General features: G+C 38.5%; 1 protein-coding gene across 1 annotated transcript in view; it reads right to left on the reverse strand.

Annotated features, from left to right (window-relative positions):
* The window catches only part of mGluR (metabotropic Glutamate Receptor), a 658,640-nt gene that overhangs the window by 339,857 nt on the left and 291,497 nt on the right, over positions 1-27,286 (reverse strand). Inside the window, exon 5 of the mRNA XM_083117726.1 lies at positions 19,400-19,902. Within this exon, the coding sequence (XP_082973852.1) occupies positions 19,400-19,902 (503 nt within the window). The remainder of the gene's footprint in view (positions 1-19,399; positions 19,903-27,286) is intronic.

Here is a 27,286-nt window from a genome sequence, read left to right on the forward strand (position 1 = left end):
CACATTGTTCTCTACGGTTTGATGAGTTGCATAGTGTGCATTTGCCGGACCCTGTGGCCGACTGGTTAGCACATCGCGCTGCGACGCCAAGGGTCCCGGGTTCGAATCCCGCTCGGACTTGGTTGTTTGTGAATGTCCATTCATCAATTTCATCATTTCATCCCTCATCCCCATCTTCGCAAATTAGCCAAGGGGCACAAAACGCGAAGTAAAATAAACTAAATCAATCAATCATAGTGTGCATTGCACACTACGGAACACGTAGTTTATTGACTTGTCAGTATATTGGCTTAATATACTACCATGTATTAAAGGAAATGCATTGCTCAATCTCCCGATACAGCACCCTCTAATTCTCACATGAAGACTGATCGTGGAGACGAGGATTGCGAGACACAATTGCTTTTGTTAAGTGTGTATAACTGCGAAACTGTATAAAATTCTCTAAATGATTTGCAAAATACATGTGTGACGATCTGATACATTATGCAGTGGAATGGCTAGTTCCAAAATAGAGAGTACACTACATGTAGAAGTTTAGCGACAAGAGTGGAAATTGTAACGTCCCAACGAACGTCAGCGTCTTCCGAATATCTGACAAAACAACAGTGTTATTAATTGCTATGAACGGTCAAATACAGTAAGTACATTGTCAAAATTGTAAAACTAGTAGACCATAAAGCATAACGCAAGTGGTTAATGTACTTACAAAATATTTTTTGTTCATTGCTTATGTTAGGAATCTCCAACAAATTTCATTTTACGATTACTGTTCACTAATTTATGATCTAACTTTTAGCGCAATTGATTATAGTTTTTATCTAACTTCGATAAGATGAAGATAGGCTTAGGTCAGGCTAGTTTCGTTAGGTTGGATTATGTATGCTTTAGGTTATTGTATATTTGAGACATATTTGTCTAGGATAGGTTGCATTTGTTTATATTAATTCCTGCTAGATTAAATTTGGGTTGGTTAGGCCAGTTTTTGGTCCGGGTTTATAGTATTTACTTAGATTATTTTATGTGTATTTGCGTCAGAATAGGTTTGTCTTGGTTTGCCTCGGTTTGATTAACAGAAAATAAAGTTTAGTAAAATTTGTCTTAGCATATAAGATGTTTGGGATTTCACACAAATATTTTTGGATGAAATCTAAAATAAGGATTTTTGTAAAATAAAATTTGAAGAATTTATATTCGTTTCCCAAACCAAATTTTATTCTGATTCTTATGTTGAAATTTATTCTAACACACTACTTATGATACCCATCACGATATATATTTATTGTAGGAGATTATATTGCTTGAAACAGAGTTAAAGCTTCTGTACAGCATTTGGTGTGACTAAAATAAAGAAATAAAGCATTTTTCCAATTAAAATATACAGATACATGAACTTAAAGTAGAAAATATTAACAATTCAATTAAGTAAAATCTGACATCCATATCAAATATTTAAATAAGGACATATGACTTTATTCGTTCAGAAATTTTTCATTAAAATGTTAAAAATGTGAATTTCTGGTACAACAAAGTCTGTGTTTTCTTAATCTGTGAATATTAGTTTTAATACAAAATACCTCTTTCATTATTTCTAATGTTTCATTATCCAAGGTACTATAGAAGTTATCATACTCGAAAACATGGTTAGATTGCCGAAACATATCTTATAAATATGAAAAATGATATTGATGAACTTGTAATATTGTACATAAGGTGATTTTTGATTTGTTTGATCTAATCGTTAGATAAGCAGACGGAAAAAATTGCAAGGAGTTCTAAATGGAGCCCAGTAACTTGATTATTGACTTAAAACATAAACATAATGTAATTCTCGCTCCATAACTTAACACGTTGGGAAATCAGGGGTTCTAGATATGGCTCTGTCCAGTACATGAAACTCTCTCTATGTTTATTATCAACATGCGATTCATGATTGCAGAGTAATAGATTACTTTTTCAATAATCTGAGAAGAGTATAGCTGACTAACAGTTCTTTTACTTTTGGGGGAAAATTTATTGTATATGGTATACAATTAGATTAGATCATCGGGTGTGTAATTTTGGTTCAAGGACCCACATTGGGTTGAAGAACTACAATCACTTTTGAGGTTGATTGTATATGATTCATTAGTCCAACAATACTCTTACGTATATGGTATCTCGAAATTGGAAATGTTAATTGTGTTGCTGCTTGATATGGTTTATGGTATGCTTTTTATCTTATAGTATCTACTCTTAAAAACAAAAATTGTTATGTAATCTTAATGCTTGTCAGTTCATCATATGCTTCTGTATGTATGGGTACGTTATGATATATTAATGTATTTTCCAATAATTAAGAAGAGCGAAATGCAAGGAATTTATTTGATTGACTATAAAACTCCTGAGTGCACAGCAAGGAAAAACTGCTTAACCATCTTTTACAATCCGTGCTTAGATAAACCAAGAAACAGCATTCTCCTAACTATAATTGGAGATTGATGCACCCGTGATTGCACGCGACTCTTTCACTTCTGAATCTTGAATTTTGAAACACTTCAGTTCTCCAATTAGTGGAAGTGCTTTCTCCGATGCGGAAGCCAAGCAGTGTAATTGCAGTGTAAGACAAGGCACTGCGACAGCTACACACAGTCCTACACAAAAAAGTTGAAGTTTGTTGTCGACCATTCTCGGAGAGCGTAAAATATGATGCCTACGCCGACGCTCATATTACAAACTCTAAAAGCTGTGGGGAGAAGAACGTCATGTTGCAAGGAGCCCGAGGGAAGAAGGGTTTGGGAGAGGAATTTCTCAGAGGGCTGAAGAAGTTTTGTGAGGAAAATAAAAGTAAAGAGTTCCCAAGAAAGATACAAAGAAAACTACTTTTAAAGAGACAACGCAAGAACAAAGTCCTAAAGGACAGTTATATGAGGAAATGTCACGGTTTGCTTTATTATTCTTGTGATATAAATACAAAACCATCTGAGAATCCGCTTATTATTGTTGTTTTGTTTACTTAACGTCGCTTTCTACACACATTTATATGTACATAGCAAACTAAAGTGCAACTAACGGCTCATTGAAAGCCAACTGTTAACACATAGGGTAACTTTAACTTTATCCTATCCCAAAAATATTTGCACACAAAGTAAGTGACTCTAAAAACTTCTTTGCAATGCAGACGTGAAGACAGTTAATCACGCCAGGCGAAAAGGAGGAAGATGCCGAATTTGTAGAGATACGTTTTCAAAAACTAAACAATATTTCATGTCAAAGCAGTACGAAGCTATACGCCATATTTTTAAATATACACATTACTTCCCCTGTTAAGAGTCTTTCTTGAGAAATACATAATAAAGAAGAATCTATATTTCGTTATTTTTCAAAATAAGTTAAATCTGTGGGATCATTTATCCGCCTGTTTCCTCTCTCAAGATGGACATTGTGTTCTGAAGAGTGAATGTATGAAAGATTTTATTTGGAGTCGGGATATATGAAAGGAGAAAAAATAAGACTGTATGGCAAATACAGAAGGAAGCTAACAAGAAGAGATACAATATAGAGGGTGTTTCAGAGCGACCCAGACACTACCTTTTCCTCGAGAACGGGAGATCGTATCAAGTTGAAACAAAAAAAAAAAATGCAGCACTAAGTTGGGCCCAAAGAATCCGTAGAAAGTATTTGCAACAGCCCGAAAGCCACCCTTTGTGATTTTAGTGGGGGGCACATGCCCCGTTCGTGCGATTTTCAAATAGCAAGGGTATGTTTGGAATGCAGATTCGGAAAGGCGGGGAAAAATACGATTGTCATATGAAACATTTGTCTGTACCACCTACCGTTTTCCGTGTAGAAAATGGTTTTGCAAAAAAAGGAAGGTGAGCCAAATCGAGTATACCGAGCTTAACAATTAAGATAAGTGCAGCACCATAACAGTTTCGGAAAGTGCAGGACACAAGCTTTCCAACGATATGCCACATGATGACTGCGGGACTAAAAAAAAAAGGATGAAACCGCGTGACCCAAAAAAGAGTGTCTAAAGTTAGCGAAGAAATCGAAAATTTAAAATGGCAAGGGGGGTCGAGTAATGCCTCGTTTTAAAGGTCACAGAAAACGTGAAAAGGGTGCGAACATGATTTTGTAATCCACTGACCGATTTCAAAATGGCGACCAAAACAATTCCGACCCCTGAAGTTGGTGTTCCAAAGTGAGGAATTTCGTACGTAAATAGCAAAACACAAACACTGGACAGAGTACATAAGATCCTGTACAAACAATTAAGGAAATGGGTCCGCTCTCAAACATCGTACCACTGTAAGCTTTGTTGGAGCTGCAATTTTGACCGCCCTTCACACTTTCTCCAGGCTTAGGACTGGCAATGAATGGTTCACTGTCACGCACAATAAGGAATTCGTTGGCATGTTTAACGGATGCTTCGCCATCGAAAAAGGTCCTTTTCTCACAATTGATTGCCAAACCATTGTTTGACAAAAGAAGTAGGCCTAACTGAAATTATGATAAGAAAAACGAAAGAGTAATCAGAAATCAATGAACAAAGAAAACGAGAAGAATAGGTAGAGCACCCAATGTGATGCACATTTACCAACTTACAGTAGATGTTCGAAATGTCTTCCCTCGGTCTCGGTCTCAATGCATTTCTGCACACGGACACTGAAATCATTCTGTGATGAAATAACTTCTGCCTCACTAATCTGCCTGCATGCAGCAACTATGCCCTCGATTATGTCGTCCCTCGTTGTAGGGCGATTTTGGTAAAAATTTCTTTCAGTCGTCCCCAGAGGTAATAATCTAAACATGTTAAGTCTGGTGTCCTAGGAGGTCAGGGCACAGGTCCACCTATACCTACCCAGCGACCACGAAACATTGCATTCGCCTGATTCCTCTCTGTCAGCTCAAAATGTGCTGGGCAGCCATCTTGTTGTAGCCACATGTGTGTTGTGATGCGTAAGGGGACGTCTTCGAGAAGAATGGGCAATTGTTCTTGAAGAAATGTGCGGTACACAACACCCGTTAGCCTCGCTTGAAAAATATGAAATCCAATTATTCGTCCGCCGATGATTCCACACCACACATTCACAGACCATCTATGTTGATGATCAACCTCTTGCATCCACCGTGGGTTTTCGGCGTCCCAGTAATTCATGTTGTGTCGATTTACCTGACCATCGCTTTTAAATGTAGACTCGTCAGACCACAACATTTCGTCAAAGAATCGAACATTTGCATTCACTTGAGCTTGAGACCACATGCAAAAGTCTAGCCTCCTTTGGAAATCAGTTCCGTGTAGCTCTTGATGCAAGGACATGTGGTACGGATGAAATCTGTGATCCTTTAAAATCCTTCTTACTGAACTTGCGGTGACACCAGAATAACGAGCAACTTGCCTGATACTCACGTGAGGATTGAGATGGAAGGCTGCAAGTACACCAGCAGACCTCTCATCTCGAACAGGCCGAGCAATGCGTTCATGTTTGTGACTGCTAGAAGGCTGAACATAGCCCCTTCTGCGTACACGATCGGCAAGAGTGCGAAAAACATGTCTTGAACGATGTTCCCGATCGGGATACCTTGCAGCATACACACGAGCAGCAGCAGAACTATTTCGTTGGCACTCACCCAACACCATGATCATATGAAATGCTTCTTCGTTCGTGAAAGGCATTATTAGTTCACATTCAACAATTTGCCTCTGCGAATTAACTACAGGAATGCACACTACCCGCGAGGAATGCACTGTAGAACGTCCTGAGGTACCACACACTGCCTTCGAAGATGCAACCACTTGTAACAGACAACGGTGAAGGAGACCAAGATTGGAGGGGCGAATTCGCGTTATCAGTGGAAGCACACTGGAGCCGACTGCTATGCAGAAGGGCTCGTCACACCTCGACCCGTGGTACTTTCCGATTACCTTTGTTGAACCGGGCAGTGGGAACAGCGTACGTGCAGTCAAATGGAACTGGACGTACCGGCAATTGGCGTACTTTGTAATTTGTAGACTGGGCCAGCATGCTGTGTTGTGTACTGCAGCCTACCCAACACGTGGGCTTATGCTTATTCCTACTCGTACACAATGGACCTGAAGTTCTACTCACTGCATGTTGTACACTCACAGAGGCATGTACTACTACTAAACCGCAAACCTCTCACCCGGACGTTCAGTACACTGACTTTACATGTGACGGGTGGCATGGTCTGACAATGGTAGCGAACCAGTAACCATTTAGAAACCTTGTCACGAATAAACAGCTGTTCCGCTGGCATTCTTTGTACAGGATCTCATGTACTCTGTCCAGTGTTCGTGTTTTGCTATTTACGTACGTAATTCCTCACTTTGGAACACCAACTTCAGAGCTCGGAATTGTTTTGGTCGCCATTTTGAAATCGGTCAGTTGATTACAAAATCATGTTCGCACACTTTTCACGTTTTCTGTGACCTTTAAAACGAGGCATTACACGACCCCCTTGCCATTTGAAATTTTCGAGTGCTTCGCTAACTTTAGACCCACTTTTTTGGGACACGCGGTCTCATCCTTTTTTAGTCCCGCAGTCATCCTGTGGCATATCGTTGGAAAGCTTGTGTCCTGCACTTTGCGAAACTGTTATGGTGCTGCACTTATTTTAATTGTTAAGCTCGGTATACTTGACTTGGCTCACCTTCCTTTTTTTGCAAAACCATTTTCTACACGGAAAACGGTAGGTGGTACAGACAAATGTTTCATATGACAATCGTATTCCAAACATTCATCATCGTATCCATTCCAAACATACTCTTGCCATTTGGAAATCGCACGAACGGGGCATGTGCCCCCACTAAAACCACAAAGGGTGGCTTTCGGGCTGTTGCAAATACTTATACGGATTCTTTGGTGCATTTTTTTGTTTCAACTTGATGCGATCTCCCGTTCTTGAGAAAAAGGTAGTGTCTGGGTAGCTCTGAAACACCCTGTATAGTTCAATGAATACCCCAGTACGGCCCAGATAACAATATGGCACGGTATAGTAGACCCCAATCATACACTGCCCTCCAGAAATTAAGCAACAACAAGAAAATGGGAGATAAAAGAGAAAACAGTTGGAGAAAAGAGAAGAAGAGTGGTGGGCACGCTGAAAGAAAGCAACGAATGCGTTAGGGAAAACAGGTGAGTCATAAAGTGCGATCATCGTGCCCTCGCACGGATTTCTGGCGTACCAGGTATTGGAGTCGAAGACGCGCGTTCACGGAAGAGGTGTGTGTCTCTATCTGGAGAGTGCAGAGGTGAGTCAAGTGTGCGGAAAGGGTCGAATATGGCAACCAGGCATCATTTGGCTGATGAATTACGGTGGCGTGCCATCGGTAGACTAGAAGCAGGGCAGAGTCAGGACGAAGTGGCCAGATGGCTCAATGTCGATCGTTCAGTTGTCAGTAGGTTATGGAACAAGTTCCAGAGAACGCAAAATGCATCGCGGAGTTTCAGTGGAGGTCGACCGCGTGTGACATCGGTCAGGGATGACCGATATATCCGTTTGACAAGTCGGCGTAACAGGTCCGCAACAGCTACCCAAGTGCGTGCAGCGGCTATTGCTGCCACAGGACGGCCTATGTCAACGAGTACAGTACGCAGACGGCTACGCGAGGGTGGGTTGTATGCCAGGAGACCAGTGTTGTGTATACCACTCACCCAGCGTCAGAAGACAGCCCGCTTACGTTGGGCACGAGAACATGTGAACTGGACACTGGACCAGTGGCAGTCCGTTCTCTTCACTGATGAGTCCAGATTCTCACTGGACATTGATTCGCGACGCCGATTGGTCTGGAGAGAGGCAGGAACTCGTTTCCATCCCTCCAATATTGTTGAAAGGGACAGATATGGTGGTGGAGGTGTGCTTGTATGGGGGTGGCATTTCTATTGGTGGACGTACTGACCTCTATATCCTCCCACGTGGCACCATGACAGGTCAGCGCTATAGGGATGAGGTCCTTGCACGTTATGTGGAACTATTCGCACGAGAACGAGGTCCGGGCTTCATTCTGCAGGACGATAATGCCCGTCCCCATAGGGCAGGACTAGTCGATCGGTTCTTGGACGAACACCATATTCAACGCATGGTGTGGCCATCCCGTTCCCCGAACCCTAACCCCATTGAACACATGTGGGATGCTCTGGGGAGACGTCTCGCTGGTCTTGTGCCCCCTCCACAAACACTCCAAGACCTTCAACTGTCTCTCTCCCAACAATGGACCCTCATACCCAATGAGTTGGTGGACAACCTTATTGGCAGCATGCGGCGGCGTTGTGAGGCGTGCATTGCTGCGCGCGGTGATCATATCCCTTATTAGTGTCAGATAATGGTCACTTTCCGTCTCCAACGTTTACCACCTGTGATGCTCCATGCGTACATTTCATTTCTTTTGCCCACGAGTGTACCTTGTTTTGTGTTTCTTCTGTTCTGTAAGGCGTGGGACACTTGTTTCTTTCGTTACAAATAAAATATGTACACCCTCCGGCCTTGTGTTTGATTCTATTGGATGATCACCATTTGTTGCTTAATTTATGGGAGAGCAGTGTAATATAAAGATAATATTTACGATGATGTAATAACTCAACATTATATAGCTATCTGAGCCTACGTATTTTAACATTTGGTGTTTTGGTCGTAATTTACCATTATTGTGACCTGCAAGGGTAGGGGAGACCAGGGTGAGTTGAGCATGTTTTTATGTTTACATTTCTGCAGCTCTTAAAAATTACTATCTACTATTGATGAAATGCTACGAGCAGTAACTGTAGTTTCCTTGACCACTGTGAATTTTTATTACACCATGATGCTAAAACTTGTAAAGTTATTGCTTGTTTTTTTCGAAGCGTATCAGTACTGTCAATTCACCCCGTATACGGAGTGAGTTTACTATATGTGCGGGGTCAGTTGACAATATGTGTAATTCTACTTCGTACATGGTTTGGAATATTTTATTTCAAACAATATACTGCCTTAAAAATTACGAATTACAAAAATGTTTTCAAATTAACAGTATAACATGAGACATAAATGTTCCAAACTTAAAAAAAAGTTTACAAAAGTGCTTACTGAATTTTTTACCCAGTGTTTATATTTATTGTTATATCACAAATACAAATGCAATATACTGTCCTATAATCCTAATCTAATATATATTATTACAAACAATGTGTCTATATGCTAAGATGTTTCTGATGAAACAATTAATTGAAGAACAATTTTCTCAATAGGCCTACAGTATTGTCAACTAGCCTCTTCCTTCCTATTGTGAACTCACCCCGATCACCATATTGGACTTTCTGGTCTTGCCTCTGCTAAACATTGCAGGTTAAGAAAGTATCCGAATGTAGTATCGGTACAATTTACCATAGTCTTAGCAAAAACTTACTTTGAAAAATTATAAGAAAGAATATAGAGTTGAGAAAATTTACTTCGTAAGTAAGAACTGATGTTGTGTGTCATGCACTAGAAACTTTGTGAACAAGACATTCAACTTCTTAGTTGTGAGTTGGTTCTAGAGATGACACATATTCACAGCAACTTGCAATGTTGCCAACTCTTGATCGGTGGGAATAAAATGGACTTTGTCAACTCGCCCCTACGGCCAACTCCCCGCGGTTTCCCCTATATAAAGCAAGCCAGAATTACGCAATGTTCATGTGGATTCTGTTGGAAGTTTTTGTCTTGAATAAAGAACTACTTCTAACTCCGAAACAACAAAAAAATCACGAGACAACAAAAGCTACTAAATCATTCGTTATTGCTTTGAAAAAAGACCAAGAGTCAATCAAAGCAGTTCCATCAACTTCAAAATGCAGAATTTCAGCAGCATGCGTCAACCAATCCCGAAGGTTAGAAACACGAGACCTTTAAACTTTGGGAATCTTAGTTCTGCCACATTTGTCGGGAAGATAGGGTTCTTGGCATATGCCAATGCGTTTGAATTCGTGTCTAAATACGTACAAGGTGGCTTAAAAAGTCACTTAACACCCCCGGTACAAGGCCACTGCAGCGCGCAACATGGAAATGGTGATGACCAATCGTTATCAGGCCAAGGGGGAACCACATTGACGCCACTCGCGCGGTCGGCGGCCATCTTGATGTCCGCCATCTTGAATCCAACTTTAGAATTTTAATTGGGAAGGGGGTGATATGATATATCAAATCAGGCTAGAATTTCACGAGAAATGCAATGGTAAAGGTTTTTTCGACGTATTTAACCAATAAAAAGTTATGACTGAATTCTTGTACCAATTTACTCCTTTTCGAGGTGTTAGAAAAATGCCTTAAAATTTGTTTAGCGCATCGGTAATGCATCGAGATCGAAGTGATGTCTAGGGAGAGAAGTTCGCATGCCATTACACAAGATTTTAATCGGATACATCCATGAAGAGCTGTGCATTATGAATGGTTGTCGCGAACAATTACACTGTGACGCTTCCATTGAATTAAAAGTTCTTAAATGCCTTAAATGCTTAGGGCTACTTGGATTTGTTAAATAAACAGATTTTTTCATCCTTGCTTATGGAAAAAGGTACTTTTCACAGAGTTTTTTTTTCAATAGGGAGGAACACCAGAACACTATGGGAACGTTGTGAAGCAGTTTCTGTCCAAAGTTCGTTATCAGATGATAACGGTCGCATATTCTGTTTATGAACTTCCTTATGAACATAAACATTAGCCTTGTCACTGTGAAGGACTTTTAATTCAATGGAAGTGTCACACTGTAATTGTTCGCGACAACCATTCATAATGCACAGCTCTTCATGGATGTATCCGATTAAAATCTTGTGCAATGGCATGCGAACTTCTCTCCCTAGACATCACTTTCATCTCGATGCATTACCGATGCGCTAAACAAATTTTAAGGCATTTTTCTAACACCTCGAAAAGGAGCAAATTGGTACAAGAATTCAGTCATAACTTTTTACTGGTTAAAGATACGTCGAAAAACCTTCACCATTGCATTTCTCGTGAAATTCTAGGCTGATTTGATATATCATATCACCCCTTCCCATTTAAAATTCTAAAGTTGGATTCAAGATGGCCTCCGACCGCGCGGGTGGCGTCAATGTGGTTCCCCCTTCGCATGATAACGATTGGTCATCACCATTTCCATGTTGCGCGCTGCAGTGGCCTTGTACCGAGGGTGTAAGTGACTTTTTGAGCCACCCTGTACGAGAACTTTTCTTGCGTCAGATGTGAAATCAGTCTTTATTCAACATTGTCAAATGTAGCAATTTGAAACCTTAGATTGTTAGTTACTCTTTAAACTGTGAACTTCTTCTTTCTCTTACTTATAATGATAATGTCCAAGAATAATACAAACAGAGTTTGGTGAACATTATTCTAAATACATTTTGAAATACAAATGTTTGGGTGATTTAAATCTTCTGGTGGTAATATCATTTTCCATTTGTAAGGAAGTCGTGTATGCATGCATGCATATATGTATGTATGTATGTATGTATGTATGTGTGTGTGTCATAATTTGCCTTAGTTGAAATACGAAAGACTTCTGTCACTTTCAGGAGATTCGTTTGCGTCGATAATTTACGTAGTGTCTCATTTTCTGAGCACATTTTTTTCGAATATAACCTACTTGCCACTTACCTTGTTTCACCATATTGTATTTTCATCTGACATTCATAAGAACCTGGTACAGTTTTCTAGTTGCCCAATTAGGCACTCGAAGAAACAGTTTAGTCATTTCTTGGAAATACAATATTTTTGTTGTGTTAAAAAAAGTCCAAGTTTAGGTGGGCGATAATAGGATAAACTAAAATAGTATACGTTGCTTGAAGTTTAGAAATGAACCGCAAATTAACTATTGAGAGACAACGATGTCAGCGAGATAGGTGACGTCACGGAATTTGCAGACGCGGAAATGCTTTTCTGTTCCAGCACTCACTCTCTTCCGTGTCTGCAGACAATACGACAACACGCTCCCTATCATGTGTAAATATCCGCATCACACGATTGGATTTGGTAACGTACAGTGTAATGAAGCATATGTGCGTGGCACATCCTTTGCTCCTTTTTTATACTTTATATTAGGGATTTTTCATTTTTATTTGTTTCGTTTCCTAACTTCACGGATATTTAATCTACCGTAGTCTGTGAAACTCAGTTGTGCCCTTTTCCTTCTTTTGTTCCATTCTCCGTCTCACTCTGCCAAGAATTGAAAAATGCAATGGTTCCATACAAAAGTGAATGTGTTAACCGTTCCATTAATTTTTGTAATGTTCTTGGGGAACCCAAAAGTGATTTCTTTTGTGAAATTGGTATCGAGAGTTTATTATCTATTTTAGTTTGACTATATATTAATTATCGTCTCAAGCCCATAAGGCATGTTGTAAGTTGAAATATAATTTATTTTCAAATTAAATATACATTAAAACATTTTTATTTAGATTTCCGTGGATAGAAAATACACAAGTTTAACTACCACACCCACAAGCATACACATATAATATAGGTTATACATAATCCTAATCTAAAATATTATATGTAATATTCTAACATTGATACAGTAAAAATACATATGCACAGATTGTTTCCGTGACCCTGAATCAAGCTGGCAGGGTGAATGGAGACACTCAAGTACCAATATGAGATCAGAAATCCCGATCCGGAAACACGTCATTAAAAAGTTGTAAGCCAAAACTAATTTAGACAGTGTTACATTTTCTTTACATCCTTGTGAGCCTGCAATTCCCTGCAGTTTTCAGGGTGCACTGCCTGGCAGTAACGGCTGATGATTGGGTGCCGAGCCGAGGGACATCCTCTCCTGGCAAGAATCCTTGCTGCCTGTGATATCGTCACGACGACTCCAGGGATGTTAGAGAGGATGCGACAGAGCATCTTGCGACGCTGTACGCTGAAGGCCGACAATTTGAACACCTACGTAGAGTGCTACGATACACTGTAGTAATGTCATTTTTAAAGCTACAAGCCGTATCTTTGAGTTGTCTTATTCCACTGGCATAGGCACCCCAAACTCATTTTTGCTTATAACTTTTTAATGGCTCGTTTCCGGACCGGGATTTCTTATCTCATATTGGTACTTAGATCAGTCTCCCTCCACCCTGTCAGTTTGATTCAAGGTCACGGAAAAACCCTGTTTAAATCAATGTCCTTCGGTTTAAATAGTGTTTGAATGTAGTCGCGGCGTTGGTCATAGCCGCATTTAGAGGGGGGGTTTCTAGGGTTCAACCCCCCCGAAACATCTGACATGTTGAATTAATGGAAGTTCAGAAACCAAAATCTGTAACTCATTTTCAAATTTTTTCGAAACATCACAAAAATACAAGGAGACAATGTTCGAGCTAGAATTTTCATACATTTGGAATTTTGAAACTTGAGTGAAACAGGATTTATTCTCGGAATCGAAGCCCACGCGCGACTCCTCCATTTCACTTCTGCTGTCCTCTTTCCAGTGTTGTTCCTGTGTCACAAGGAATGTAGACTGAAAATTACCTTATGAATGTCCCAAAATTCCCTTTCCAATTTATAATTCCCTGTCCGATAAAGTCGAAAATCCCCTTTGATAGGAGTTCAAACCTAGGATCTGCAGTTTTGTAGCGCGTTACGTTCGCGATTGAGGTTACAATCCATGCACCAGGCTAATATTTTGAAGGGAATAACTGGTTCCACACTTCTCAAAATTCCTAAAATTAAGTTTTAAGGTCAATTAATAAAAACTTTATGACTAAAAATTCCATCTAAGTTATAGAGCTTTTTCTTGAAGGTATCTAAAATTTAATAACAAAGTATAATAAGTGTTCATTTCAGTACACACTGTATGAAACGTAAAGAAAACAAAAGTCAAAAAACCTTGTGCTGGATTGAGTAAGCCCTTTCGAGGATATCATAATAATAATAATAATAATAATAATAATAATAATTATTATTATTATTATTATTATTATTATTATTATTATTTTGGAATAAAATTGTTATGAAATTCTAATTATTATTGTATACTTATTATTATTATTCATATTATTCAAATTTCTTGCGACGCCCATAGGAACAATTTTGAATGAACCCCCCCCCGAAAATTTTTCCTGCTTACGGCCATTGTGTTGGTAGGGAGTGAGTCCGACTGCCACGTGGGAGAGACAGGCTGGGTGATTTGGGAAGGGGGAGGGTACTTTTCAGACAATGTCACTGTATAGAACAGGTCTGGTCCTTAGCCAGCCCCTAATCAATGAATACGTGGGGGCAACCCTACGTGGGGTAAAAGCGGATCACATTACCTCCAACTACGGCTGAAATGGAGAATGTATGGAACCCCACCTTACCTTACTTATACAGTACAGTATCGTATTTCTGCTGGTGTTATGCTCATCCAGTTTATAATAAACACTTCAGGTGCTATTTCGCAAAATACATTTTCATTATCATCATACTAGTATAGCATTAAAATTGAAAGCAATTTCCTGAATCGAACTGAAAAATGTTTTAAAATAAAATTAGAGATATCCTAGGAAAATATAATCAATCGTACTCCCCAATAACGTATCCTACCCCATTTATCGTACATAGTCTTGAAACAAGTGTAAAACTTATCAGAATCATCTGCACTGGCTAGAAGTTTAAGAATACTTTATTCACGTTTACGTCAATCTGTGTTATACGTACAGTCACGAACACTTCTAAGTTGTATCAGGCCCCTTTACTTTCAATGGAATCACTAAACCCGAGAAGTGTCCGTGACCGTACAATGTGTGGTGGGGAATCAATGAAATATGCCTCAAACGGGAATCAAACAAGATACCCGCTGATTACAAGGTTAGAGCATTAGCCATGTTGCTATAGATGGTGCCTTAGCACTAAATCAAGCGTTCGATTTTGAAACACTGATTTCTCTCTGTGTATGTGCTTTTCGAAACCCAAGGCCATTGATCTACACTCAACTCGCTGTTCGACCCACGAAGTAGTTTATTTTGTTTTCCTCTGCCACTTGAAGATGAGTTAAGTGTGTGCTCCCCTTTCCACAAGGTCTACGGTTTCCAATCAATACGCTCTCCATCGAGAGTTACTTGATTACGTAAACTTTTGCTGTAACAGAATTGTTGGCACTATATTACGTCAAGTTCATGCTGCTATATGTACCTATTTTGAAATGTATGTGCATATTTCGGTCAATGTTGTGGTAGGCATTTTAATTAACTCAATAATTCTCCACACCATGCCGCCCATTCTTTCATACCAGTGGGCTTAACCAATTTGAACACCCAACGGCAAAAGTAACAGTAAGCCAATTGTCCATCACCATTGTCATTCGCCCGACCCTGTGGCCGAGTGGTTAGCACATCGCGCTGCGACGCCAAGGGTCCCGGGTTCGAATCCCGGTCGGGCTTGGTTGTTTGTGAATGTCCATTCATCAATTTCATAATTTCATCACTCATCCCCATCTTCGCAAATTAGCCAAGAGGCACAAAACGCGAAGTAAAATAAACTAAATCAAATCAAATCAAATCAAACAATTGTCATTCAATCTGTTTCTAACAATGTAACGAATTGAAATGAAATGTCAATATGCAGAGGGCAACATCAACTTCGTGTCAACAGAATGGAATTTCTCAAACAAAACAGGATGTAGAATAAATTTAGAATGAAAATAGCGATGCACAGTTTCCCTACTATTTTCTTTGCCGTTGACAGTGCAGTCTTGAGATTTGCCTCTTAACTTTTTTCTAGTTTGACTATTTTATTCAGCTAGGTCGGAAAACAATGTGACTGAATACATTTGCGTTATGGGAAAAGCGACTGTGGTCATGTAGTGGTAAGGTTCGAGCCCTGGCATAGTCACGCAAATAGTGGTTCGGATCACACTTTAAAGTGTATGTCCAGTTCCGTTTAGCCTATCTGACTATAAAATCGACTTGAAATTTTGAATTTGCATACCGGATGATTGACTGCATGTAAACTCAAGGTCTAAGCACTTTAGTGCGTAACACAGTGCAACAAATTTGAACTTTGTGTCTTGCCGCGAGATGAAAGAAGGTGTTCTTTACTAAATCAAATACGCTGATTACGAAAATGAAATCAGAAATGTTCCATCACGTACCAATTTTTCTGGAAAAGATATGCCACATGTACCACTTAGCCTATATTCCATATAGTTAGCAATATATTGTAATTCATGAAAAACAAAGTAGCAACTTTCGCGACACTTGGAAACTACTTCATTACAGTACAGGTGGATCCTATAGCTGGATTAAATACCAGATCATGGAACAAAATTAATTGTTTGTATTACAAAACATAAAAAAAAGTACGAGAAAGCTTCAGAAAGCTTCAAATGTACCTACAAGTTAGAAACGTGTCCTGGAAACTTTCCGTTTGTGGGTGGATGATGAAACTTCTTGTAGGAGTGTCCAGCAGTAATCTGCCAAATTGTTTGGTGACCACCTTCCCATATATCGTCTTTCCATGTCAGCGATATCTTTGTGAAATCGCTCACCATGTTGGTCACTCATATCTCCGAGATTAGGCGGGAAAAAATCCAAATGAGAATGCAGGAAATGTATTTTCAAAGACATGTTGCACCCCATAGCCTTGTAACAGTCCAGCATGTGTTCCGTCAGTTCCCTGTAATTGTCAGATCTGACGTTACCCAAGAAATTGTTGCATACATCATTGAAGACAAGACAAGTTGCATTCTCAGTATCTGTCAGCAACTCTTCAAAGGTTATGTCTTTCATCAAGCCAGGAATCTGAGGCCCATTGAAAATACCTTCTTTAATTTTTCAGTACTAGTCGCAGGAAATTTGAACAGTAAAAATTGAAAACCCCTGCCAACTTTGTCCATTGTTTTCACAAAATTCTTCATGAAGCACAATTTCAGATGGAGCGGTGGTAACAGTGACACAAAAAACAGCATTATTTTGTGTAACCAGTCTGCATTCCCAGCACAAGCCCCAGAACTTTCTGATCACCACAGATTTTCCATTTGTGGCTCGAATAGCCAATATACTTCAGAAGTAGTCTCATGTTCTCGTAGGTTTCTTTTAACTGAACGGAATGGGTCACTGGCATCGAAGATTTCTCGTTTCCGTTATGTTAACATGCGCTGATAAAATTGTGTTTCCAGAGAAAAGTTTAGGTGATAGTGAAAAACGGTTTTCACTATCGTCATCAGGGCACCAAACTCCATAGGAATCACATGTTTTTGTTCTGCGGCAAATTTCATTGTCGCACAGTGTAATTGCAAATTTCGTGAAGTTACTTTACGTTTGTGTCAAGTTGTCCAAGTTGCGGAACATTTGTAATGATTTCGCTGCCTTAGACTTTTCTCACTGCGGGACACAATTCTTGGGAATCCTTTAGTTTCTCTTACATGTCGAGTTCCCTTTCTGGGACACTGTGGACTGCTTCTGCATCTGTCTTGCTACTTTATTTAGGAACAGATAATAGCGATTTATGTCCACGGAAACAATCCAAATAAGATTATAAAGCTTGAAGTTTTAGAGCTGATTCAGATCAAGAGGCAGCGATTGTTTGTGGAAACAGTTTTCAACTGTTGGAAAACAGTTTTATGTTCAAGTTTATATGCAGAAAGCTGAGATGTAACCTCGATTTACTTTGTGCAAATGAACTGTTTTCAGTTTTAAAATGGAAGTTTAGAGACAAATATGAATTGACGACTGCAATCCGATTAGATAAGATTACTTGTTTAGTTAGTGGCTGCTGCAGGAGAAGACCGCAGCACATTAGTGGAATGCTCATCAGTTTTGTAAGCGATAGGTAAAACCAAGAGTAGTTGGTGTCGTGCCTAAGAAAACTGAAAATATCTGCTTTTCCCTGGATAGAGAAGGGAATTTCCTTACGTTTGGAAAACTTTAGAGAAGTAATTTAATATGTTACAACTATTGCAAAAGTAACTATTTAAGTTACAGTTGTTCATTTAAAAAGTAACTCGGTTACAGTTACTCAAAAATAGAAATTGTTAATTGTAACTGCGTTAAAAGTAACTCATTACTTCCGCACACTGATGTAGTTGACATAAGTTAACATAATGAAGCTCTTGTTACTAGTGCTGTGTGGCAGTTCTGTCGTGAAAATCCAATGCAGATCACAGTCGACAAATGAAGATAGTTGTTTACGCAAGGCATGCTTTTCACTAGAGCAGTAAGCGACTTATGCACGTAGTGTTTAGTGATTGTCGTCTACATCGGTGACAGCTAACGTTCGTGTGACGTAAACCAATTGATTACTTAAAGTTCAATAATAGTTGCAACCGGCCGTGAAAGCATTGTTCAAGGTTGAGTCTTTGTTCGTGAATTTCGAAACAACTTATGCGACAAACATTCTACATTCTAAGAAGGTTAGCTTTACCTACTTACATTCCTGTATGTGTATGTATGTTAAAGTGTAATACCGTAGCTTGATTACTAATTGATACCAGGGAGTTTAATAAGGCCACTACTTTCTCTTGGCATTGTAGTGGATTGGTCACTGTCGATCCAAATTTCAACCAAAGGAGTTTTTGAACTGTGTGTGTGTGACCACAGAAGATTACTAAATCTGTAATGGAACAAAATGCTGTTCCACAGTGTTTTATAGTGAATAGGGAACCCGAAACAGTGCGTGTGTTAAAATTATGAAACAGTGTAGTGTCGCTAAAGTTGAGCATTGTTAAATTGTTCGTAGTACACGAACATGAACTGCCATCTGATCATAAGAGAGTAGACTTAAAAAACAACAACTAAGAATTTTACTTGTGGCGGAACAGCGCTATGTGGACCAAGCCGAGTGGCTTTTCATTGAGCGACGGGTGGCCAGAGTATCGAGTCCCATTGTCGCTGGTTTTCGAGACCGCGGTCCTCTCCTATTGCTTTCAATAGTTTCTTAATTTTCTTCGCGATGCTAGACCAACGCCCGACATTTTGGAGCTCTCACCGGGGATTGAACCAGAGACTGTCTTAATCGAAAACGAGAGCGAGAATAATTTGACTACCCAGAAGCTCAAAAGAGTACACCACTTGCTAAATTCAAAATAAATAACCTTATTTAACCATAGCTTGGAATTTGTTTCGATACAATTTTCTAATGCCTCACCTAGCATTACAACGTCCTTAAATAAAGTGTCACTTATAATGAAAATAACGTTCCAAGTGTTTTCGCCAATGAGTACAAAATATATTTTAGGATCCCAGTCAAATTATACATTATCGTGTAAAAATCAGCTATTTCAGGGTAAATGTCTTCCCTCTAATGAAACCAATGAAATCTTCCAACTTCCAACTATGCAGCAGGGATGGAAATTTCTTGTGAAATTATTCTGAAGCCTGAACGATTCACTTCAATGCTCACTTGCACCACCTCATATCACACAGAATAGATCACCTTCAACTGAGAAAGCCATGCAGTGAAAGAAGTTCTGACTTACCTTTGAAGGAGACATTGAGGATATAATTGTTGTAAAAATTTCCGCCGTCGTAATTTGCCATATTGGGGCAGATTCCTCTTTCACCGTGACACACGTCACTGTGCAATTTTGCGAGGGAGTGTGCGAAAGCATAAACAGCGTCCACCACGAATTGCACCTTTGATTCTTGAACGTAACCGACTTTCTCGGACAAACGAAGCCCGCGATCACAAACGCGCACTGTGGTATTCGTCGTCAGTGGCACATTCTTTTCTAAAACACAGTTGAAGATTTCCTGCCAATATTCTTCAAACCACGGATTACGAGAGTTAGTTTCTGGTGTTAGTGATGTCATGTACACGTCAAATTCGGGAATGTTTTCGGATTGAAGTTCTACCGTTATCGCCCCTTCTGCTTCATCTTCAAGATCTTCGACGAGCTTTTGTTGTTTACCCCATCCGTCACTCGCTATCCAGTAGAACGGGCGAGACAGGTTAAGCCGCTTTGCAGCTTGGAGTATTCCCCTGTGAGAGAAGAAAATTACATTTCAATTAGCATAGATTATACCTTGTAATTACTTGCAGGTGAAACAAGCTTACCGTGTCTTTTGCGTTCACCATTCAAAAAAAAAAAAAATATATTAAACTAACACAATTTCAAAACTTATGTTCACATAGGTTAGATAAATAATATTTTCAGACCTGGAAAATAAAAACACAAATGTAGATTGATCAATATTATAAAATAATTTGACAACTTTTATCAAGATTTTACTGCCAAACCATATATAAGAAATGCATCAAAAAATAAATTTCACAAGAATAACTTGATACAGTGCATGTTTTCTACAATTTAGTTTTCTGTTGTTAGGCCGTGTAATTTCTGAAAGGAGTGGAATTAAACTTTCGCAGGTTATTTCACTCAATACTTGTGAATAACCAGGCTGAAAATGCTTCAGTAATGGACCATAATGCACATAAAAAGGCTTTGATGTTAAAAGATACATACTCAAGTGCTTTCTTCAAAATCCCATGGATCATTTTCAAATCTACAGAAGGAAGATGAAAGGGTAGCTGAGATTATTACTGTCATTTCTTCTTTACATTAAGTCAATTAATATGGAGCTACATTTCTGTTTTCACACAGGTTGAAAAGCGAAGTAAAATAACTAATATAGTAGGTTTGGCACACTACCCAGACAGACCACAGTTCAATTTCTTTTCACTTTAGGCACAATGTTGTCACACGTGTCTGCCTTAATAATTGAATAGCCAAGAGCCGTGAAAGAATAAGGAAGCTACAGAGTGTACATGTTCAAACATATTTTAGCTGCATACAAATGCACAACAACCTAGCATTCAATTCAATTCAATTCAATTATCCATTATTGAAGGGCGAGGTCCATCCAGCCCATGGCTGTTCTGCCACCTAACCACATATCATTGCTTCCTGACAATTGTTGAAATATTATGCACTGCAAAGCTTTATTTCGCAATTTCTAAAAGCCCTTCTGAATACATAACGAAATCTACATCGATGAAGGAACCTAACACAGTGCATTGTATGTAAATGATGAAGATGGATTGGTATATTTTTTACTGCAAAAATCTATTTTTTCCTGACTTTTCTCTTACACATGCTATTTTATTTTCTCAAGTAGCTTTGTTTGGTTTGGTTTGAGTTGGTGTTTTAAGTCCACTTTGTGCACAGTAAGGATAATCGGGACTGGACCTACGGTTTAAAGTGGAATCCGAACCACTATGTGCTTCCAATTTTCTCAAGTAGCGAGAGATATCATGGTCGAGTCGCTTTAACCTCTCATTATTATCATTAATGCATCTCCATATTACTGGCGAACGCCCTAACATGGACAGCTACCACCACTTATATATATTGAATATCGTACCGTTTAACCTTTCTCAAGGGGCTTTTTGAACTATTTAAACTTCAGGTACGGATTTTAGATAAGGACATTTTCTTGGTATACTTCCTAATATGATCTTATGATCTTTTATATGGAACTTTACTGTGTACGATCTCCTAAAACCATGGTTCCCTTATAGGGTTACGATTATCTTGGACGTTCATATGCAAATACTGACACTGGAGTCAAGGGCGTAATCGAAATAGCCATGATATAAGTAGTTACCCGGATAAAACCTAATACTTAGTATTCAATACCCTCTCTTAGAGCAAGTGAATTGATGTTCTGAATCTCTTAGCACTTGTCTGTCATTACGGAATACATAAACAAGTCACTTCGAGAGCCCTTTCTCGTGTGTCACATAAGTGCTCGGAGAAAGAGAAATGATTGATTCATCTCCACGGATGGTCCGAAGTTGGAGTTCTGCAATGACGTCAGTGACAACGACTCAGTTTCTTGAAGAGCAGATAGCGATCCTGGTACCGCAGTGGTTGTTTGAGGCGAACAAGAGGCGTGGTATGGTTTGATACCGACATCGGATAACACAAATTAGATCCCATCCATCTACTACCGCTCACCCTTATCTACCTTCATTTGCATAAGTGCCATTGCTTACTCCCTTCCCTTTTGTCGTTCCTCCGAAGGTACACTTTGCAAAAGGACTAATTTTGCCCGCTTAGGAAACCACGGCTTAGCCCAGTCTTGCAGCAAATAAGACTATGGCAAAGCTATTTACGGCTTCACTTCATGGACCCGCTCTCCTTGTTGATTTTGCGAAGGTCCTGGCTAATTACATGCTTGTTTTTGGCCGCAAAGTCTCCAGACGCAACAACAAGCCTCAGAGAACCGAGCTGATGAAAAGAAGCTCCTTTGTGGCAACCGGAGACCTCCAATTCTCGTATGCCCCATTTCCTGCTGGTCTCTTCTGTGAGATAGTCACTGCGTTGTCGAAGTAACTGATTTACCTCTTGGGAGTTTCTGGGGACCAAAGGGCTATTTTCTGCATTCCCTATGAGAAGAGGAGATTCAAGTGACCTTTTTCTCTCTACTGCTCTTCAGGCAATCCATTTATTTAATACGGAGTTCCTTATCCAAATGGAATCATGTCGGATGATTGAAGACATCAATCTAGAGCATTATTTGAGAATTTATTATTGTTGTTTTTATTACGGAAATGATAAAAAATTACAAACTTTCAGTTTTCTTCCAATATTGTAGGATTTTTTAAAGAAAATCTCATGCAGAAATTCCATTGGATTATGCATCAAGCGGGGATTGTTGTGCAAGAAATTTGAGAAAATCGCTTCACTTGCCTCCGGGAAATCATCAAATAATATTTATTTCGGTTTAGTAATAACTACAAAACATGCAAACATGTCTGTCATCTCGAGATAATATTTTCGCATTTCAATAATTAGATCATTTCAAGATCAGTCGTACGAACATCTAAAAATTTTTATTACAATACGAATTTAAGAAAATCATTCTGTCACAGAAACGTACATCCAAAAGTTGTGCTGATTTTTGTTTAAATATATACACTACATATTCCTTCTTGGGTGACTGCAGGTAGGAAATTCCCGGCATTGTTCCCCCATAAAACGACCCTGGGCCGCAAGCAGCTTCTAATACTATATGTATACCCGAGAGAGGAGGATTAAGGTGGGCAGAGCGTGATGCAGATCACATCAACTCCACCATGACCGACATAGAGAATGTGTGGGATCCTAGATGATAGATTCACCTCCTTTACACCTCCAGTAGTTCTGAATCTGCCAATGCGATTCACAGGCCGTAGTGAATATAAATATGCACCCAACTATTTACTATTATTAAATAGTAGCTCGTAAAAGAATGTAGTAAGTTAGCCCTAGACATTTTGAACCAGAAGGTTGGTTGTGCCCCTTAGGCAAGTAAAAGTCCTATTAGCATACATTATTTATTGTGGTATCGTCATGTGAGAACCAGAGGGACGTAACTCCAATTTATCAAATTTACAGGAGAGTGGAAAAAATTTATTCTCAGGAATATGTCTGACTCTTAAAAAGAGTCAATACACTGGGAATAGGTGACTCAACCTTACTGGCAAGTATTAGAAGTGGAGATATGTCGATCTGACGCCAATTTTAAATTTTATTTAAAAGAACTCCTCTTCAGAGGAGTTTTTAAAATAGAACCGAAAATCCCATTTTGGAGTTATATTCCACTGGTTCTCATACGAAGGTATTATAATTTTCTTGTCCATAAAACTCTCTTCAAATTGGAATGGTATTAAAAAATAAAAACTGTTCCTGTATTGTGTCTTTGTATCAGTAATACTACAAAAAAACAATTTCTCCCGAATCATATCTTTTGAGATTGTCTACGTACATGAGTGTCCAAATATATCCAAGCTGGATGCACATGTTCTCGTGTCAAATAATAATAAATAATAATAAAATCGTCTTTATTATAGCGGGCGTGTTTTGGCCTGTAGGGCCGTTTTTACAACAGAACACTTGTCTGAAATATTAATACAATATAATGGAAAAAAGAGTATACATTGAAGGAAAAATAAAACATGGAAAGGATTACATATCAATACAAATAAGAACAATTATATATATATATATATATATATATATATATATATATATATATATATAAATATAGGTATATACGTGTATTTGTATATATAATGAAAAAAAAAACAGATTTACCTATAAATTGTTGAACATAGGTATCTAATGTTTGTTGCCTTTGTCTTTAGTACATATATATATTCAGTAATCTGGAACAACGAATAATAATAATGAAGTCAAATAAAATAATGAAATTATAAGATTTATATGCACATAGTTACTAAATGTTACAGTGAGTATTTTTATGAATGAAAAGTTGCTCGTGATGAAGTATTTCGCTGCCTTACCAGTAGATGCTGTTTGAGATTCTTTTTAAATTTATGGCTGTTGATGGATGTTAGGGAGGTTGGGAGGGAAATCGAAATCATACCTCGCCTACAGCGCCTTGAATAACGTAGTGTGGAAAACGACCCAAGAAACTGGTTCCCCGAGACGATGACAAGTAGATGGCAGTGCGATCGACACAGCGGCTAATTTTGTTATGAAAGTAATGCGGCTTAGTTAGTTTTTGGAATATATTGTGTAGATTTGTTTCTCTAGAAAGGCGGTAAGTGAATTGATGGAAACAGTTATATTTGTGGAGTGATTTGCAGTCACGAAATGGTATTAATTTACACAGAAAAGTAACATAAATACGTTTTATGTGCAACGCAACACGAGCATCAACATATCGCATGTGAGGCTGGACGTCAAACGTTGGATTGTGTACACAAGTTTATTTTTGTATACTAATAAAATTGAAATAGTGTCATGAAGGGGAAAAAATGTTTCGTGGCGTACATATTATGAAGTCATTTTCCCGAAATGCAGATATTCGAAAGAATTTAATTTCATATTCCATGGAGTTGAAATAGCCGATTACGATGTACCTTGTCATCTCTATCAACAAATTGCTTTACATTCGTGTCGATTGGTAAGTAGAACTTTGGTGTTAAGGACTGTGCATTTTTACTCGTGACTTGGCTGTAAAATGTCTACCTTGTACTTGATGAAAATAAACCGCAAATTAATTAAATTAATTAATAATAAAATTAATTAATTAAAATAAACGAGTATTGTCTGTGTGAATTTCCATAAAAATAATATTTGTGACAATGACAATATTAATGAACCTTTCAGGATAATGCATACACAATACTAATTCTCGCAGCAATTGTCATGTTACGTGTTACAATCCATACCTATGTTTTCTTCCGTATTGTTAATAAAAAACTCAAGGACAGGTCATGATAGACGGTTCATAATATTCTTTAATATTTTCGCGACTACTGTACCAAATATCATAACAATTTTCTGATGCAAAGAAATGTTACAAAGAAAAGAATCAGACGTTGCAGCAAAAACCCCATTTACTTCCATTATAAGCAGTCGAGCGCTGTACCCCGGTGTCAACACCAGCGCCTCTAGCGGATTTCATTTTCGAGTGGAACCAGCGAGAGAGAGCAAAACCATGCCGTTTTCCACACTACGTTATTCTAGGCGCTGTACCTCGCCCCTTCCTAAAATTTCATTACGAATACTGTTCTCTTTACAGTGCGGTTGATACTGTCAGTCAAGAGCCATACCAAAGCATTCAGATAATTTTCCATGCAGCAAGTAATATGTCAGTGTGTCTGATGCTTAATAACAATTGACCTGCTACTCCAGATAGCTGGAAACCGATCCAGAAAGGAGTCATTATCTCTCGTATGGTCAACGCTCGCGAATTGCAGTTCTCTGGCGTGATTTACGTGATAAAATCTCATAATTAAGCATTCCTTTGGTCTGTATAATTGATTTTCTGGCCAGCTGGGGAGCTGCATATTACTGGTCTCCAGGGATGGAGAGGAATTCCGTTGGTTCTCGTTTACATACAGATCAACGTAAGCACGTCATATGCTTCGTGCTTATCTTCTACATAGGGTGAACGTTATTTAATATCGCGTATCTCCACCGTCGGGTTTATCGCAATGGGAATAATGAACGCTGGGAAATGTTGAAAGGTTATGGAAACGCAAGTGAACATTTGTGGCGTATGCTGAAGCATCTCTAGGCTTATTCAGCATTATTTATATTTTTGTTATTTTACGTCGCTGCTCTACCACTTATTGGCTAGTCGCGGGAATGAAGATGAGTGATGATTAGATTAAATTAATTAAAGGACACTGACAAATAACACTCATACCCAGGCAATTCGAACCCAGGATCTTAGGTTTATAATTTTTAATAAAATATTTCACCAACCACACTCGCTATTGTACTTGAAATGGTTATTTCTAATAATATGATTAAATTTTAAAACGTAGAAACTTAACTGTAAGCACCGGCTTATGTATCTGAACATAAAATGAAATTAAAATATAGGCGGTCGGAGCATGGTGCTGATCACATCACCTCCAAAAAAATTGGCCGTGCAAAGTGCACGGGGAACATTACCTTACCTTATTGTGTTGACTCTGGATCAGGGATTGTCATCTATTTATTGACGATTTTATTTCAATTCCTGAAGTTCACTTTGTAAAACATGGTAATGGACAATTTCTTACTACTGTCTTAGACTTCGGCCCAGGGTTCGAAATGAAACTTTTAATGAGAATGAAGGCTTACTTTCTTACTTAAACAAAATAATTTTACTTAATCAAAAATACAATTCGACTTGACACAACTGCAACATCAATTCCCTTTGGTCAATAGAAACAAAATACTCAAAAACTCTTAATAATAACAGTGACTTTGACATTACTTTCTTATATATTTAAGAATATTTGCAGATAAAAAAAGCACAGTGAAGTTGTAAATAAATATAATCACAGGAACAATAGCATTTTCAGATGAACAATACCTAACAACATATTTAAGTCGCAGGAAGAATGTATGCAATATACTCCTGGCACATATGCGTTATGCTTAATTTAATATAGTATACACAAATATAAAACAAGGTTTCTTTCTTGATTTTTCCTTAGCTCGCATTATCAGTGTTCAGTTTTTGTCCAGTCTCATTTTTCTGCTAATGTCTAATTTGGACATTGTATTACGACTGATATCATTTTTTTTTCTATCTTGAATTTAAAATTCACCTGTCAACTCATAATATCTAAATGATAGCTCTTTCAAGATGAAATTGCAATCAACATCTTATTGTTCACATATTGGGAATGTTCTCATATGGGTCAATATGCACGGTACGTCGCAGTAACCTTTTGTCTGCTTTTCCGCTGGTACTCTCGATAAAAAAAAAAGATCGTGAAAATCCATTGTGATGTGAGCTCTATTGTGACCAACGTCACGGGCCGAATTAACGTCGAAGTGGGATGATGTTTGAACTGTATTCTGGGGACTAGAAAAGAAGGGGAAGCGCATTCGCTTCATCATTCCAATTAA

The sequence above is a fragment of the Lepisma saccharinum genome, chromosome 2 (assembly GCF_977018435.1).
Source record: "Lepisma saccharinum chromosome 2, izLepSacc3.1, whole genome shotgun sequence".
In the NCBI taxonomy this organism is placed as follows: Eukaryota; Metazoa; Arthropoda; class Insecta; order Zygentoma; family Lepismatidae; genus Lepisma; species Lepisma saccharinum.